The sequence below is a fragment of the Pongo pygmaeus genome, chromosome 12, assembly GCF_028885625.2.
Source record: "Pongo pygmaeus isolate AG05252 chromosome 12, NHGRI_mPonPyg2-v2.0_pri, whole genome shotgun sequence".
In the NCBI taxonomy this organism is placed as follows: domain Eukaryota; kingdom Metazoa; phylum Chordata; class Mammalia; order Primates; family Hominidae; genus Pongo; species Pongo pygmaeus.
Genome location: NC_072385.2, coordinates 78,892,795 through 78,911,683, shown reverse-complemented (window position 1 = coordinate 78,911,683; position 18,889 = coordinate 78,892,795). Strand labels below are relative to the sequence as shown.

General features: G+C 44.6%; 1 protein-coding gene and 1 long non-coding RNA gene across 10 annotated transcripts in view; one reads left to right on the top strand and one right to left on the bottom strand.

Annotated features, from left to right (window-relative positions):
• The window catches only part of SPTBN1 (spectrin beta, non-erythrocytic 1), a 212,620-nt gene extending 205,461 nt beyond the window's left edge, over nucleotides 1–7,159 (top strand). For all 9 annotated transcript variants that reach the window (XM_054476597.2, XM_063648736.1, XM_054476599.2 and 6 more), the window contains 4 exons: nucleotides 1,928–2,166; nucleotides 3,382–3,555; nucleotides 5,077–5,119; nucleotides 5,833–7,159. In XM_054476597.2, coding sequence (XP_054332572.1) covers nucleotides 1,928–2,166; nucleotides 3,382–3,555; nucleotides 5,077–5,119; nucleotides 5,833–6,051 — 675 coding nt within the window. In that variant the 3' untranslated portion in view covers nucleotides 6,052–7,159. The remainder of the gene's footprint in view (nucleotides 1–1,927; nucleotides 2,167–3,381; nucleotides 3,556–5,076; nucleotides 5,120–5,832) is intronic.
• On the bottom strand, nucleotides 1,810–17,450 carry LOC134737801 (uncharacterized). Its single transcript, XR_010123103.1, has 3 exons — nucleotides 17,229–17,450; nucleotides 2,073–2,316; nucleotides 1,810–1,923 (listed from the first exon to the last, which is right to left on the bottom strand). It is a non-coding gene; the product is annotated as an uncharacterized LOC134737801 (long non-coding RNA).
• Between the last annotated feature and the right edge of the window lie 1,439 nt (nucleotides 17,451–18,889).

Sequence of the window (18,889 nt, the reverse complement as noted above, 5' to 3'; positions counted from 1 at the left end):
CTGTCACTAGCAGCTTTCAAGTCAAACCTGCAGCACTAAATTTTTTTTTAACCTGGTTTCTCTACATACTAACCCCATGTCTCTCTGGACTCACACCTGGCTCAGGCCTTCCAGACCAAACTCATATTTCCTCCTCACCAGAAGTCTCTTGAAATCTCACACTAGAGAAGATTTGTCACCTTTAAAGTCCACTCACATTATTTTGACTCAGGGTTTTGTTTTTTGGCTATTTCCCCTCCTGCAACTCTCCTTTAAAAGTGAAAAGAGAGAGAATGGTTTAAATAGTCTGTTGCTCATAAGCACGTGTCTGCAGTCTGTCACTTGCAAGGCCTGGGTGATCACCATGCAGCACTTGTGCGCACACACACCCCCACAAGTCTTTTTTTCCTAATAATCCATTTTCCACATTGCCATGAGGGCAAAGGGTTCCAATCAAAACCACCCTTAAACTGCATAGTTTCTAGTCCTCCCTCAGCCTTGATGCTAATTATGATAGTTTGCATAGACATAACTTAAACTTGTGATTCTCCCTCCTTCCAGAGCTTTTTTTAGCCCTTTTCCCCCAAAAATTAGTTTCGTTCAAAATCAAGTATTGGGCCCAGCCATCTAGATAAGACCTAATAAGTGAGAGATACAGTTCCCAAAAGTTTATAGATCCAGGTGTTCACATGGTGGTGGCCAGTCTACTGTTTATCCTGTCAAGGTTGTTACTGCTAATTTGGTGTCACTTTGGTCCTGGGCAGCAGTGGTGGGCGACGTATCTAATGAGCGTGCCATTGACTTCTCCGTGTTTGTCTGTGTACGAGGGGTGCAGGTTGTCTGTAATCCACTAAAGTGTCAGCCACACCCAGCTTTAGTAACTCGCTAATCGCACACCCTGGGTGTATCAGCCAGGGGCTGCTACAGTTAATGGTACACAGTTGATGGTACACAGGCTGAAAATGATAATGAATCAAGACCCTACTACATTTCCAAAGCCGAAAAGCCATGAGGGTTACAATTTAAATGAGCTTGGGAAGGAACGCTCCCGAAGACGTCTCCAGCCTGAAGGGTCAGAGCCGCTGGAAGCCTGGCTGTCTCTGGGCTTTCTCGTCTCAGTGCAGCAAGGCACCGTGATCAACCAACCCGTGATGGGGAAGGCCCTGGTTCTGTCTTTGTTTGGGGGTAAATAGCTGTGTGGTGTTGAGTGACTGTGATTGGCTTTTCCAGCTCCTTTAACACAAACTACAACCCACTCACGATACAACTTCGGCAGATGTGGTCAAATTGATGTTTGTTGACTTGCCTCATTTCCTTCCAGCTCTTAAGTTCCAAAGTCTAACTGGGATGGTAGATGTGAAATGCATGATTGTCGTCCTAATTTCTGCATGTGTTTATGACAATGTGTTGAGGGGAGGGGGAGGAGAGCCAGAGAGCATTTTCAGGAACCAAAGGTCTTTCCTTGTCTTACTCTGGGGGAATGCCATGTAGCTCTGATAGAGTTGTCTATCGGTCTGTTTGTGAATGCCCTTTCGCTTAAACTTCCAGCCCTTCTGGTGGCATCCTTGGTTGTAAGGTGGCTGCTGTATAACGTCCACTCTTTTTCATATTTAATATGTGTGATTGTTACTGTTGTCTTTTTGTTTTAAAGTAACCATAAGAGCAGATGATCTGAGTTATATTTATTGATCAGAGGAATAGAGTGCAGTAAAACTCATACTGGCATTTTGCTTTTCTCATTTCCCTGTAAACGGGCGGGTATTAATCCATTCCCACCTTCTAATGTCCTTGGTGTCCAGCTGGCTTTGTGGGTGTGCAATGGTTTTACTGTACTGCCTCGATCTGTGCCAGGCATTTATACACAGCCACATGTGCGAGTCAGGTAGAGCGTATGTGGTCACCCCCATGGTTCACGGAGTTAGCTGAATGGCCTCTCCGCTGTCCCTAGATGGCAGAAACGGTGGACACAAGCGAAATGGTCAACGGCGCTACAGAACAAAGGACGAGCTCTAAAGAGTCCAGCCCCATCCCCTCTCCGACCTCTGATCGCAAAGCCAAGACTGCCCTCCCAGCCCAGAGTGCCGCCACCTTACCAGCCAGAACCCAGGAGACACCTTCGGCCCAGATGGAAGGCTTCCTCAATCGGAAACACGAGTGGGAGGCCCACAATAAGAAAGCCTCAAGCAGGTAACAGCAGCAGAGGCTGCCACAGTAAGATGAGAAGTCAGCCTGTGAAGGGATAAGGCGGGCCACTCTTGAATTGGAAGAGAAGTATGTGCTCATGTAGTTTTATTCCTTTGATAGCTTCCTGGACATTGCATTCTTCTTGGGCTGATGCTGGAAAGCAGGAGTAGAATGCTGGTTATTCACTGAGAGAAGAAGAGTCGAGTTTGGATGGGAGTAGCTAGAAGGGGCTTTAGTAGTTCATCTGGAGAAGGAATTTGCTAGATTGAGACTGAAGAGTCTTCTTTACCTTAAGTGAATGATTTCATTTAGGACTCCTTGTGGGTTTTTTGTAAAAAGCCATTAACCATTTCCCCTGCCCTGATCTCCCTGTCAGCCTTTGTATATATTCATTGTCTCTCAACAGCCCAAATTTTTTTATTTAACAGATGGGGAACAGAGGCTCTGAGCGGTTAACAAAGCTTTCTTTCTGTGGAAACCTAGTAAATGGCAAAGTTGGAATATGAAACTGCAAAGCCTATGTGCTTAACCAGTAAACCCAACCACCTGGGACCACCATATCTTACTGTGCAGTTTGTTGCTGTGTGAGGGTATCAGAACATCTAAGAACTGCCATTCACGTTGAGGACAACGTAGGGATTTATATATTAATACATGCTGGTGTAATACAGGCCGGTGTTCTGTTAAAATTAGTATATTAGGACAGTTTGCCATACCATAGGGGAAAAGCCACTTTATTCTAATTCACCCAAAGGTACTGTAAGTGCTGATGGCTCTGGGTCTGTCTTTCTGTCAAGTTGCCAAGTCACATAAGTAATGAACCCGCAGCTGGAGGAGCTGCTGCTGGAGGACAGGCATGTTTCAGACAAGGAGCATGGCCTTTAGTCCATGACCATAAGAGGGCGCTACAGCAAAGAGTACTAAACACCAATCAAAGTGAGCTCAGAGTACAAGAGGGTAACTTGCTTTTCTCCAAAGTAAAAGAGAAGACTTGGCCTCAAACACTTGCCCTGTCCCTGAACTCTCCATGGAGGAATCTTTTCTGCTGTTTAGTGTTAGCAGAATTTAGGAAGGGCTTGTAATAAGGAAGGTTGAGGGTTGGGTGGGGTCACACTGTGTTGTGTGAGGATCATTTTCATGTTAATGAAATGTTTAGTTCTTTAAGGGGAATGTGGTAGAGGCTTTATCTCCCCCTGCCCTTTTTTTAAAACTGCGCAGGTCCTGGCACAATGTTTATTGTGTCATAAATAACCAAGAAATGGGTTTCTACAAAGATGCAAAGACTGCTGCTTCTGGAATTCCCTACCACAGCGAGGTCCCTGTGAGTTTGAAAGAAGCTGTCTGCGAAGTGGCCCTTGATTACAAAAAGAAGAAACACGTATTCAAGCTAAGGTGAGAGTCGCCATGCTTCATGGCTGCCAGAGTGGGTTTGCATTTACTTCCACTCTGGGGGTTGGTTTTCTTAGACAGCTACTATGATTAGTTGGTTCTCTCTTCTGCCATTTTAAATCCCCAATAAAGTGAAAAACCAGTTTGGCACGTGTCTCGGTTAGGCTGAATTCTTTGGCAATTGTGGCCATCCACCAGCTCCCTGTGGTTAACAGTACATCCAAGCATTGAAGGATAAGGAGCTTTTGATTTTATAACCAGGCACTTACTGTTCCCTAAGACTTAAAGAGAGCTAGTCACATTTCACAGTTTAAGGGAGGCTTTGAAAAATAGTTTCCCCATCTTTTCAGCTTATCCCGACCCAGGAGATGCTATTCTTTGCTCATGAGTTATCTGGAGAGATGGGTCAAATGAGTCATCCTGGAGCTGGATGGAGACAAACAGGAAATGTTTGGGTGGGGCCTGGGACCCTGTCCTCCCCTGACTCTCCCAGCAGATGCTCCAGCTGCCTCAGAACCATCTAGCTCCAGATGTCTCTACCCTGTGGGATACATGTACCTCCCTACAGAGTGGAGCTAAGCTCAGAATTTCTCCTCACACTTGGAAGTAGGCAGAAAAATTATTTTATCTTTTAAAAAGTGGTTAGGATGCTTGTTTACTGATTTGTGCTGTTGCTTTGGGATCTGAAAAGCTTTGGTCTTCCATTTATTTGTATGTTTTGTGCCAGTTGGACTAGGCCAAGGGCTCCAGAGGAGAGAGTGTCAAATGGTTTGATTTATTAAGCTCTGCTACTGCGTGCGCAGTGCAGGCAGGCTCTTTGGGTCCTGGAACACTTTACATTTTGTAGGACAATGCACCGGCAGCTTGGCTCCTTGGCTGCTTTCCCCTTTGTACTCCCTTCATGCAGCTTCAGAGAGCTGGGATATTAGCGAATGGCCCCTACCCTCTGCTACACAACAGTACCCTCTTCCTCTCCGCGGCCACAGAGTGAACCTGTGACCCTTTCAAGCCTGGGGACCTCCCAGTGTCACACTAATAGGGCTTCTTAATTCTGAGACATACAGTAGAAGAAAAGTTGAAGAGACATTTTCTGTTTGCCTGTTCTGAAACTCTGGAACATGTGAATGTAGGGGATACAAGCTCAGTAGCAGAATTTCAAAAGGGCTTATTGTGTTCAAAAGCTTTCTCCTGAACTCAGTTTAGACCAGTAAGTGATCAGGCATGCACAAGTGATTTTTGCCACAATAAAGCCAAATGTTATGTTTGGAGCTTTTTAAAATCCTTCCATTGGATTGAAGCACAGGCTCCCTGTGTGTATCACTGGCGCGATTATAAGGCTTCTTGATCTCCAGGGGTCCGTTGCTGGGCGTGGGCGGGTCCCCAGGCTTGGTGGTGACATATGTAGGTTGACGCTTCTGTTGTGACTCCTGTGGTCTGCTTCTGTCCTGCGTGGGATATGGTAGTTGGGGGATTTTTATTTCTCTATAATGAAGTGGTGACTAACTTTCTTCCTTGAAATTACAGACTAAATGATGGCAATGAGTACCTCTTCCAAGCCAAAGACGATGTAAGTTTCTAAATGTTATTTCTCTCCAGTACTCAGGAGTTTGCAAGTGTTTGTGGAATGATGGGCTTTATTCAGAATGTTCTTCATGTAAATGATGATCAGTGATGGTTTCTATCACTGGGCTGCAGTCAACAGCACTAGAAGGTGTTTGGTTCTGTCTGTAGAAGTCAGTGAATATGATCTCGCTGTCCCTTTGCCAAGGCAGGATCCCTTGAAGTCGATGGAGGGAATCTTTGCCCGTCCCCTCCCAGGGATGAGGCGCACAGTGAGGTGGTCCCAGGACTGGTTGTGGATCATGATGGGACCCCCGCTGCACCCTCCGCCCGCAGCCAGCTGTTTAATGGGTGTGTACCTCACTTCAGGGAAAGAGAGGGTCCATTGATGGAAAAACAACACCTGTAATGCTTTAAATGTGAAAAAGCACCTTCTAGGGTGGGATCTGACCACCTCACGGACTGAAACCAGTCTTCCAGCTCTTACAAGTTTGAAGGGCCACATACTAGGGTGATGAGTAGAACTGAATTCTCATGGGAAGCTGAACCAGGTTCCCTCTCCTGTACTGATAAGGCAGAGGTGCATTTGGGGACAGTGCCCAGAAGTGACTCTGCTTACCCCTCAGTTGGCCAGATGTGCCATTCCCAAGCCTTGGAGCCAGAACCCCTCATGCCTACTCCTCTTAGTTGAGTCTCACCTGTGTCCCTTCCTCTGTCTAGGAGGAAATGAACACATGGATCCAGGCTATCTCTTCTGCCATCTCCTCTGATAAACACGAGGTGTCTGCCAGCACCCAGAGCACGCCAGCATCCAGCCGAGCGCAGACCCTCCCCACCAGCGTCGTCACCATCACCAGCGAGTCCAGTCCCGGCAAGCGGGAAAAGGACAAAGAGAAAGACAAAGAGAAGCGGTTCAGCCTTTTTGGCAAAAAGAAATGAACTCCTTTCCTTCACCTCCTGCCCTTCTCTTACCTTTTCAGTGAAATTCCAGCATGCAAGCTCAGAACCAACACATTACTCTCTGTGCCTAATGTTCCTCAATGTGGTTGATTTTTTTTTTTTTTAATTTATAGAGCATTTCTGGGGGGTGGGGGAATCACACCTAAACACTTTATCTCCAAGTTACAAAAGTTTGAGGTGCAGAGGGAAGGCCAGATTTTTTTTTAAATGAAATTATATAGATTAGATCTCAGTATTTAAACTGTTCCTCAATTTTGTGAGGCTGTGTTGGAAATAACCCGCCTCTAGTGCTGTTGGTATGCAAGGCAGTGGTGCTTAATCAATATTTCCTGTGCTCACCAGAGACAAAATGTACCAATATCCTGACACCATTCTCTTTCCATTTACTTCCGGTGGTTACCCTGAGTCTTGACTCTTAGAAGTGCCCGAGATGGGGCTAACCTTTATTAAACAGATCGCATATTATGATCTTGCTGCAGCCACAGTGCAGCTCCACATTAACTCTACAGACCAAACCATTTGTATCTGGCATCACTTACTAACACACGACATGCGGCTTTTCTGCATCAACTGCTATGACGGTTAAGAATGTCAGTATACAAGAAGGAATAGAAAACTGATACTGTTTTAAATAATCTGTAATTTCAATTTTTTTTTTTTTTTTGCTGAAATACATTATATTGTATGTTTGAGATAATTCTAGTACAAAGTATAATAAAACTAGATGTATAATAAACCCTTTAAATCATTGGTAAGTGTACAAGTGGTGGAACTGAAGCATTTACTGGACAAAGTAATGTTACTCTAATGGTTACTTGCTCGTGCGTTGCCACACTGTGTTATAATTTGCTTCATTTCCTTGCTATTTGATACATAGTGTGCATTTCTCTGTCACTGTAACTATTGTAATGACAAATTTTCATCTTACTGCACAATCAAAATGACATTGATAGGAATGAACTCCAGAGGCTGGGCCTGAACAGGGAGGTGGTCGCTCAGGCCTGGTGCTCAGTCGTACGACCTGTACCTCTCAACTTTTGCCCTATCTGTTAAATATATGCTATGTCATTAAATGCTTTTAAATCTAGCACGGTGACTAATTGTTGTTCTTCCTCTGCTGCGTGTGCATGCCCAGTAGGGAAACTGCAAAGGGAGAAATGACAAACAAGAAACATTTTACAACCAGTCTGGGCTCACTTTTCGCATTTTTTATGCATGTCTGGTGCACAAGCTTTGAAAACCACAGCAAACAGTAATAAATGTGACTGTTTTGTAGTTACACATTCAGGCTTTATCTTTTATTTATGAAAAAGTTACCAGAGCGCTTGTGAAACCTGAGCTCTGAGATACGGATTGGCAAATTTGTTCTGTAAAGGGACAGAGAGAGTAAATATTTTAGGCTTTGTAGGCCATAACTGTCTCTGTTGCTCAACTCTGCTGTTGTGTAATACAAAGGCAGCCATTGACAGTATGTGAATGCCTGGGCATGGCTGTGTTCCAGTAAAACTATTTAGGGACACAAATTTGAATTTCATATAATTTTCACATGCCATACAGTATTTTGATTTTTTTAATGATTTCAAAATGTGAAGTCTATTTTATAGAACTCAGACCAAAAAAAAAATAGGCAACAGGTCAGGTTTGGCCCATGGGCCATAGTTTGCTGACTTCAGCATAGAGTTGTGGGTTATTTACAAGTGACATACTTTTCCTGAGTTATCTGGGTATGTTGACTCCATGCCACTTACCTAAAGCAGCAATGGGTATTAGTATTATGGATGTCCAGTAAGTTATTCCACAAAGACAATGCCTAAGGTGGCGTCAGCCCTGGGCTCCACAGCTGAGTGGCATCAAAGCTTTCTCTTAACTCTCTTACCTCTAGGCAAACTGAGACCTCACCATCGTCTCCCCTGCTTCCCACGACAGGCCTTTGCCCTGGCCATGCTCAGGGTTGGAATCAAGTTGTTCCATTCTCAACAGACCAAAATGTTTAGTTAAGGCAAAGTATCTTGGAAACAATTGTGGTTAATTACAGTCTTGTACTCTTGACAAAGCTGTGCAGATGGCAAAAAGTTCATACCAGCAATCCTGGAGTCCTGTAAGAAATACATACATGTGGAACATCGTGCACATAATTTCAACAGTTCGCAGATCTCTAGTTACGAAGCCAGGGTTTGGTGGTATTTGCTCTCTCTGGCCGCATTTGATAAGGATCCACTGAGGCCTGAATGTGGAAGATGATGGGCAGTGAGAGGAGCATCAGAAGACCCCAGTCAAGATGTGTTCGCCATCAGAAGTTATAGGCCACCCAGGGTGATGAGCTTCAAGCCTGGCAGGGTAAATAATAGTTTTTGGGGTTTTTTTTTTTTTTTCATTCTTCCACTATCATATTTTTTGAGGATTTTGCACATTTCTTATTGCCATAATGCTGTGCTATTTTACCCTGATTTTCAGTGATACAGTATGGGTGATAATACTGGCTTCTCCATAAATCTGAAGAGTAAGAAGTAGTGAAAATAAGGCTTAGGATATGAAATGGCATTGTCACTTGAATCAAGGCCACTTTTTGTCCTACTTGAGCATTTCAAGTTGGGATGCATCTTCTGATGGCACTGCAGGATTGTGCTCTGCTTGAACTGGCTGTGGTTTTCTTGGGTGTACCGAGAGTGCCAGTGACTGCTTCTTACAATTCCTGGCATCTTGAGTAGATGAAACAATGTATCAGGCTGGGTCATGGGCGCATTGTCATCTCACCAAGTTCCTGGAACTGTTAGAATTGCTTGTGTATGGGGATCCTATGTTAGTTCCCCTGGATACATTGTTTTATCAGTTGGAATTCTTATATAAAGACGCACTTCCATTCATGTAGTGGTACAATCCATAGAGAAAAGGCAGGATCAATGCTGGAGTCTTTCCCATTATTTGCACTACTTTCCTATAGTCAGCATTATTTGTGAGTTGGTTCCTATCCTCTAAAGATGAACAATTTTTTAAATATTATGAATTTATGGGCTTAAATATATTTGAGTTTTGTTCGGGTGAAATCCTCTGTTTTTTGGTGACTATATTTTATAATTTTGAATTGACCTTTCTAAACGTGGCCCATAACACAAAAACATATTTTAAGAAAGAAGAAAAAAGACTTCTTTCCATCAAAGCTCAATAGAGATTTCTCTCTATTGAAGATCATGGTGAAATATTTCATTTTCCACTAGAATATTTTAAAATTATTCATTTGCTTTATCCCATGTTATAAAAACTCAGAATAGCAATACTAATACTACCACCACCAATAACTGAGAACAGTTTTTTTTTTTTTTAACTATTTTGCAATACTTGTATACTGACATGCAGTTGTAAGAAATAATACAGTGCTGTTTACGCACTTTCCCCCAGTGGTAGCTCGCAACACTATATAGTGTGGTATCACATACAGAATACTGACATTCAGTCAAGATACAGAACATTTCTGCCACCACAAGGATACCTCCTGTTGCCCTTTTATAACCACACCCACTTCCCACCTCTGCTCCCTCCCCATCCTCTGGCAGCCACCAGTCTGTTCTGTATTGCTGGAAACCTGTCGTTTTCTTCCCCTAACAAATATTTATTGAGCACCTACAATGTGCTGAGTTTTGGGGATCCATTGAAATTTGTTATTTCAAGAATGTTGTATAAAAGGAATAATACAGAATGTAACCTTTCAGGCTTGACTTTTTTCTCTGAAGATTTATATATATAAATATATTTATATATATATTTATATTTATACATATAAATATATTTATATTTAACATATATTTATATTTAATTCTCTGAAGATTTATCCAAGTAATATTGTGTATATCAATAGTGCATTCCTGGTTGTTGAATATATGGTATGGATGTACCACAGTTTTTTAGCCATTCACTTATTCAAGGACATCTGGGTTGTTTCCAGTTTGGGCTATTGGGAGTAGAACTATATATTAAACATTTATGTTTGGGGTTTCTTATGAACATAAATCTTTATTTCTCTGGGATAAAGAAATACCCAGGAGTGCTGAGAACAATTTTGAAAAACATTTATTCTACATGGTCTTTCCATGCTCCCCTTCAGCCCCATTTTTAGGTAGTTTCACCACATCTGCAGTGTCTGAGCAAGTAACTCTTACTTTCTGCCTCTGAGTCCTCATTCAGTCTTCTACAAATCTTCATATATTTAACCAGCCTTATGTCAATGTCTCCCATTCTGGTTGAAGCTCGTTCCCTTGGTGTGCAGTGTGTGTGTTTCTTTCTTGAACCTGCCTCCCAGTTCTCCGGATCAAGCACTTAAAGTGAAGTGCTCTTTTTTATTTTTCAGAACTGAATAAAGATTTCCCTCGGGGAGAAATAAACGTGAGCTTCAAAGTTTTTCAAGGTTTAGACCCAACTTAAAGAACACAGGCCATCCTAGAAAAACGAGTTTTTCAACTTGTAGAAGGAAAATTCAACTGGCCTGCCTGTGAGAAAGAATGTTATATCCTATTTGAGCTTTGAATGTTTTTTTGTTTTTTGTTTTTTGTTGTTTGTTGTTTGTTTGTTTGTGAAAGTGAAAGGTCAGCCTTAAAAGCAGCATTTCAGAAAACAGAAGTGAAAGGTCCTGCTTGTTCTCTTTCATGTAAATTAGGGATCACGATGTGTGAGTAGCTGACGCTTCTCTTCCATGCGGTTCAGGGCATTTTCACTCAAGTTTTGAAGAAGCTTCACCAACCCCTCATACTCGCGAACTGGGCTGATTTGGGAGAGTGAGAGAGAGTGGGTAGAATTACTTAGTAGAATTCAAGTTTTTCCAAGGTAGTACCTCATTCTGACTCCTCTGCAGGGGAGCTTGGAAGACCTGCTTCCTCAGGGATGCCCGGGTTTTCTACGGCCCCTGGCAACTCCTGGCGTTAATTGCCTGACCTGTGTTTTCAGTGTTCCTTTCAACCTGGTGTAACCTAGCAGGGTTTGTTTTTCTTACGATCAGGGCCAAGTCACAGCAGGAAGAGGACACATAGGCATAGGACTCTGTAACTGAAACTCAGAGAAGCTGGCAGGAGCTCCCTTCACTCCCTTACCCGGCACCCACAAGGCCTGTGGCTTTCCCGTGGTGAGCCCGGGCTCTGTGCGTTCTTGCCCCAGCACAGACATCCCGGAGGGCGGCCATGCTGGGGCCCCCAGGGGCGTGTGGCTTGCGCAAGTGTCCATTTGGCCTTGACTTGTCTTTTCGGATATTTATCACACGGTGGAGACCCATTGTGTCCGGCAGTGGAAATCAGGGAGGCAGGACGTTAGTGGTGTTTCCTGAAACCGGTTCTTTAAAGGGAAGGGGAATTTCCCTTACATAAGCCCGCAGCAACTTTCTCCACAGGGTGGGGCATCCTGTGTTCTGGAGTCTGGGCGTTGGGCGGGAACCTGGGAGCTTTCCCCGGTGGAGCTGAGGCCAAGTCTTGGCTCACAACATTTCTCCCGGGGAATCGGCTCCATTTTCGGTCGTCATTTAAGTTTCTCTGTCATAGTGAATTATTTCCAATGTTCCTGTTCCTCAAGTTTTGTTTTTTTCCGAAGGAAACAGTCGCTCAAGGTTTTAATCTTCCATCTTAGGGGAATGTCCACAGCCCTAATTAAAATGGCCGTGGCCGGGCGCTGTGGCTCACGCCTGTAATCCCAACACTTTGGGAGGCCGAGGCCTGCGGATCACAAGGTCAGGAGTTTGAGACCAGCCTGGCCAATATGGCGAAACCCCATCTCTACTAAAAATACAACAAAATTAGCTGGGCGTGGTGGCGGACGCCTGTACTCCCAGCTTCTCTGGAGGCTGAGGCAGGAGAATTGCTTGAACTTGGGAGGCGAAGGTTGTAGTGATCCGAGATCACACCACTGCACTCCAGCCTGGGCGACAGAGTTAGACTCCATCTCAAAAATAATAATAATAATGGCCGTAAGGAGCGTGCGTTTCTGAACCAGTGCTTGCAGGCATGCATACGGGGCCTTCTCCTGCTGCCATCTGTTACACAAGTCTGTCATCTCCCCACTTGGATTTGAGGACTCTTGTCTTTCCTGGGGACACGTGATTGGATTACTTCATCCAGCTTGCTCAGCCTCTGTTCTTCTGAGGAAAGAAGGTAGGCTCTGAGGCCAGACTGAATGGTGGCTCCTTCACCTTCCAGCCCCGTGACAAGTAAAAAAAGACTCCCTTATCCCCTCTGCAAAGCACCCACCACGCACCAGCCATGCTGGGAAGCAGCCCTTGTGGCGCTTACAAATGTTAGACTCCTCTTTGTCTGCTTCATCTGAGCCTTGGTCTCTAGAAGAGATTAAATGAGCTGATGAACGCCACACTCCATAAATCGGTTCCTTTTCTCCAATGGTAGTCTGTCAGGCAGGAGCCTCTTTTATTTTAAAGCATATTTGCTCATGTGTTCAAGTCTGCCCCTGACTGCAGGTGTTGACAACCCCCCACCCCACCCCCCAACACCACCTCCGTGTTTTCCCTCCGAGGTGCTTCAGTTGGGGCACACCTGGCTTCAGAGAGCAAATGTAGGTTAACAAGCAGGAAGAACCTCTAGGGGTCTAGTTCCCCTTGCTACCACCTCCCGAGCTCCCTTCTCCAGCAGGCATTGGGGGGTTACTTCAGACACTGGCACAGCTCATCAGCAACAGGAGCTGATATGGGAATGCCGTAAATTTACAAATTAACCAAATGTCAGTCTAAGAAAGTATTTTCTTTTGAAATAAGGCCCTCCAAAAGGCACTATTTCTGTTTCTTTCAGGAGTCAGAACATCATTTGGCTTGGAAACAATCTGTGTGGTGCACACCATCCCTGCTGCCTGGCCCTGTGGTGGGGGTGCAGCTCCCTCATCGCTCAGCACCCTATTATTTACAAAGTCTCCAGCTCTGACAGGGGGTAAAATTACCCAGAGAACTGATGACCCAAAAGCCAAGGGTGTCCCATGTGCCTGAGAGCTTCGCTGTAGATAGGAGGGTGACTGGGCTGGGGACACTGAGCCCGGGTCCCGGGGAAGCCATTTACTCGGGCATGAGGGTTTAAAGGAAGAGGGTGCCACTGGTGTTTGGAAAAGGTGAGAAGGCAGAATGTCTGACTTTCCTCAGGTGGGGAAAGAATTTAAATTCCACAGGAGAACAGTTTGCAAAGATGAACCCATCCTTATGTTCTCTTTTCAGTTGTGACACAAAATTTCCATCATTTCTCTATCACAGTTGCCTCAGGAATCGGGGAAGGAGGGGGAGCAGCGCTGTAGCTGGAACATAACGCGATGGCCCCCTCCTGTCTCAGATCGTCTGGCACCGGGACTAGTGGAGGCTGTCCTTGTAGCACTTGGTGCAGAACCAAGAGGAATACCATTTCTGCACTGGCTCTGACACAGCCAGCATTTGGCCAGGCACCTACTGTATGCATCAGGTGCTGCCCTTAGCACTTTCCCCATGTTAACTCATTCCAACCTTCACAATGACCCCGTGAGGTAGAGACTTATTACTGAGGTGTTGTTAGACCCACAACCTGAACTGTCACCCCAGAGAAAAGAAGACTGAGCTAAGCCAGAGCTGGTAGAACCAAGACCACAGTGCTCTGAAGCTTTTAACATGGTCTGGCTGACCCCAGGACTGACCTTCCCCCTGCCTCATCTCCATTCAGCTGCCTTGATATCTTGAGCTGAAAAGGAGGTGTGCATTCAGGATCTCAGTGGCATCCTGCACTGTGTAACAAGTGGATGTGTGAGTGTGAACACACCGCATAGGAAAAGGGAGAGAAGCCAGGAGCTCACACTGGATCTGAACATGTCAGGACAACTGATTGAAAAAAAATCAGTCAGTGATTTAGGTATGGGACTCTGAACCACTGGTTTTGTTTCCACCATTTGTTCTCCTCCAAATAGAATGATTTTATCTTGCTAATATTAATAGGTAACCAGCTATAATGTTGTCCAGGCAGTGTGCTAAGTTTTCAAGTTGCGTTCTCATGAAATCCTTGCAGCAGTTCTAACAGGCAATGTCTTCATTGTACAAAGGAGAAAACAAAGGCTTAAAGAGTTAAGTACTTGTACAAATCGCAGCTGGATATTTGAATTCTGACACATCTCTCCAGAGGCCACACTCTCAGACTACACTAAATGTCCCCCACCTAGATTATTTTCTTGCACTTCTCTGTGGGCTGAGAAATGATGGTCATGGAACCAGTGCCAGCTGAGAGGGCATCTCATGTGTGTAAGCCGTTGCCCCAGTGGTGGGCTTTCAGAGAAAGGACTGGATACCCAGTGTCGTGTCCACTCAACAGCCATGCAAGACTGGGTTCTTGAAGCCACAGCTCTTCACTGACTCCTTGAGCATCCATGTGACTCTAGAGTTTAGCTATGCAAGTACAAGCTTTGCTCTCAAATACATGTGCAACGTAATTAGAAGATAGCTGATGCCTGATTCACTGGCCTTACAAATCTGTAGCTGCCTGGATTTCAACTGTCAATACATGCTGAAGTCCTTTTCGGATAAAATTTAAGTTCAGATAAAGAGTGTGTGGTGGGGACACAATAAATATTTGGAAGGAAGAAAAGATGGAAGGAAAGAAGTGAGGAAGGAGGAAAGGTAGGGCAGAAGGATCCTCCAAACAGCTGGGTACTCTGTAGCCTCAGAAGGTTGGCAAGATAAATCACAGCTCAGCATAAAGCCTATGTCAGTGTTGGGTGTTTAAAAAGTGGGGAGGAGAGGCTCAGCCCACAGCCTCTGTGGATAGGTGTTCTTTCATCTGCTTTCTAGCCAAAGGATGTGAAAACAAGCTACAGGAACTGATGGGCTGCAGCTGAGATAGGTCAGATTTTCACTCTAGCTCCCTGAACTGGCCACAGAGCCTCTTCGTTCCCTGACTTCCATCATTCCTCTTTCCTGTGATGTCTGACTCTCCCCAGTGTCTCTGCATCTGGCTCTTACTGCCTCCTCAGCACCTGCGGCCCCATCTCCTCCAAGTTCTGAACTGCACAGGCATCTTCTGAGGTACAGCCATATTTGGGTGCCCAGCCGGCTCTTCCTGCAGGTCTTCCTGCTTCCCTGATGTCCCTCAGCTCACAACCTCTGTTTTCTAGCAGAGCATAGAAAGACAGGAGCTGATTTCTGGGTGCCTGGTCATCATTTCCTTCCTTAGTTCCATTTTACAAGCCCAGGTGCTGTATGAAAAACAGAGCATGCTAACCCTGTCTTCCATCCACTAGGGCGGAGCTGATGGTTAAAACAAGGCTCTTTCCCATGCCAGCAATTAGACCTCCATTTCTCAGAAGAGGAAAGAGGGGAAGCGTGAACACACAGAAGGGCTCATTTTCTATTTGTCAAAGGAATAAATGGATTAAGGATCCTTGCATTTCAAGATGCATTTCAAGATTTCAGAGATGGAGTCTTGATAAGACAGTGAGAACTGACTGAGAGGGAGCTGCACCCAATCACAGGGCCACGCACCCAGGGACAGTGTGCACCTATATGGATTGTTTCCCAGCCAAATGATGTTCTGACCATTAACTCAGGCATCTGGGATTCCCCAAAGAAACAGATGAGTAGCATCACTTGGGGGACTTTATTTTTAAAAATAAAAATTCAATTCCTTAAATAGGCATTTGGTGAGTTCATTTTTTTTTTAGTGAAACATGTTGGTAAGAGATGCAATAGTTTAAACTGGAAGGACAGTATGATAAAAGCATTCTTGGGCCAGGTGCGGTGGCTCATGCCTGTAATCCCAACACTTTGGGAGGCCGAGGCGGACAGACCACTTGAGGTCAGCAGTTCAAGACCAGCCTGGCCAAAATGGCACAACACCATCTCTACTAAAAAAAAAAAAAATTAGCTAGGCGTGGTGGCGCACGCCTGTAATCCCAACTACTTGGGTGGCTGAGGCATGAGAATCACTTGAACTTGGGAGGTGGAGGTTGCAGTGAGCTGAGATCACGCCCCTGCACTCCTGCCTGGGCAACAGAGAGAGACTCTGTCTCAAAAAAAAAAAAAAGCATTCTTACTTTTTTTTTTTTAACTCTAACAACCCACTGGCCCACATGCGTCAAATCCTACATAGTTAAACATCACAAGTACCTATTCTGCATACAATTTTTACTTACATATGCATCATAAACATTTTGCTATGTTGCTACAAAGACTTTGTGATGCTTATTTCAAGGACTATTGGTAGTTTTCCGCTAGGTTGATGCAGCATCAGGCATTAAAATGCTCCCCAGATGCTGGGTATTTAGCAATAACACCACTCTCCACCAAAGAGGCTTGTGTTCCCAAAATTACAGCTCTTGGTTCTTTCTGAGAGCAGTTTTCTGGGGGCATAAACTGCCCCCTGGTATGGCTACTGCACAGACCATATTCCCCTTTAATCATGTGCCTTGGTGCAGGGTACACATCTACTAACCACTTTCCCCTTGTGGAAATGTTCTCCCAGGGGAGTCATTCCTCTGCCCAGCCTCAGAGAGAGCCTTGATCTCAGCCGCTCTGACAGCTTCAGTCACTTTACATTTCAGGAAACTGAATATAGGTTCTAATCTCTTTGCTCTCTAAAAGCTTCTGGAGTCGTAATGCAAATTTTATCACCCCTAGTTTAACACATTGTAAGCCCACATCAATAATTTTCAAACACAAGCACACAGATTATTTTTATTTTACCAAACACCCTCCCAAGCTTCTTGGGAATTGCCAGGTCAGACGCTAAGGACACGTTTACAGATTTTTGCTAAATATTCCTATTACTGCTTTCCAAATTACTTTCCAAACAGTGTATCCATTTAGTTACTAGCTATAAACAAAGGTCCAGTCAGTCCTCACTTAAGGTTGTCAATATGTTCTTGCAATCTGAAACTAAGTGACACCAATTTTACCGCAAGCGAATTAATATTCCTATGGTTTATTTCTAGTCACAAACACATCAAACTTCTAAATAAAAATGAAAGGCTGGGCGCGGTGGCTCATGCCTGTTATCCCAGCACTTTGGGATGCCGAGGCGGGTGGATCATAAGGTCAGGAGTTCGAGACAACAGAGCGAGACTCTGTCTGAAAAAAAAAAAAAAAACCCAAAACACCTCTGATATTAACCATTGAAATAAATATGAGCTATACATACATTTAAGAAAGATAAATAAAAGCAAATAAGAAAACTTACTCAATAATAACAGTTTTCCAGGTTGCCAGAGTCTCCAGTCTCCGGTTGCTGTAGCTCATTCCAGCAGCTCAGGGCTTAAGGTAAGAACGAGCCCTGAACAGGACACTGTCACATCGCAGGGCGCACTCACACACACCCCACACTCACACCAGGACCATGTAGACACGCCGGTGAACTCAACATGCACATCTTTGAGGGGTGGGAGAAAACCAGAGCATCCAGAGCAAAACCCCTGTGGACGTGGGGAGAGCATGCAAATCACACAGACAGTGACCCTGGCAGAGAATCAATTTTTTTCTCATCATTTAAAAAAAAAAAAGTTGAATGAAATTACATTATTTGAGGACCTGTTGTCATTGTCATGCTACACAAACAATTGTTTTTGTTTTTAGTAACTATCATATGGCATCTCAAGCTTTGAGATTCTTTGACTGCTAGCTAGGGTCAACTTTTTCTCCTGTGTTTGTCATCTTTTTCCTTTCTTTCTTTCTTTCTTTCCTTACTTCCTTCTTTCCTCCCTTTCTTTCTTTCTTTTCTTCTTTCTTCTTTCTTTTTTTTTCCTTTTTGTTGAGATGGGGTCTTATCTGTCACCCAGCCTGGGGTATAGTGGCTTGATCACGGCTCACAGCAGCCTCGACCTCCTGGGCTCAATCGATCCTCCCAAGAGCTGGGACTACAGAGATGTGTCACCACTTTCTTTTTGAGTGAATCGAATTGTTCATTCATATCTGATTCACTGAGGGTTCTGAATCACAAGCCACAAAAACCAATTCTGGCTAATTTAGCGGAAAAGGAACTTATTAAGGTTCCCAGAATCTCCAGGAGGACAAGAGCACCAGGCTTAGGGCTTATACAGCCAGGAAAAATGTCCAAAGTCCAGCCTAGGGCAGTCTCCTGGAACTCGTCACTGGACTCTGACACTGCCAGGTGCCCACTATGACACCATACTGTGTGCAAACTCTGCTGTGGGAATTGCTGTCTTTGACAGCAACACGCTGCTGCAGTGACAGCTGTCCCCGCCACTGCCATTGCAGAACAGATTCTGCCAGGCTCCCCTCCTGCACATGACCAGCCTCTAATTCAAAATCGTGTGGGTGTACAATTGACAGATACTGGCCATGGATCTGTGCCCTTGCTGCACAGATGGGATCTGTGCCAGTGCAGCTGGGAAAAGACCTCCTCATATTCTGCAGAAGGAAGGTTCTACCCCATGAGGTGACAGATTCTGCAAACACAGGAACAGCGTTTAAAAAGTAGCTGGCTGTGTGAATTTCCCTTTGCTGCTACACCAAGTTACCACAAACTTAGTGGCTTAAAACAACATAAATTTATTGTCTTACAGTTCTTCCATAAGTGAGAAGTCTGACACAAAAACTCACTGCATTAAAATCAAGGTGTTGGCAGGGCTCTTTTCCTTTTGGGACGCTCTAGAGGAAATTTCAATTCCTTGCTGTTTGGAACATTTAGAAGCTGCCCACATTCCTTGGCTCATGCCCTTTTCCCCATCTTCAAAGCCAGCAATAGTGATCAAGTCTTTCTCACATTGCATCACTGTTGCCATCCTCTGCCTCCTTCATCTGCTTTTAAGGACCCTTGTGATTATATTGGGCCCACCTGCATAATCTAGGATACTCTCCCTGATATGGTTTGCCTCTGTGTCC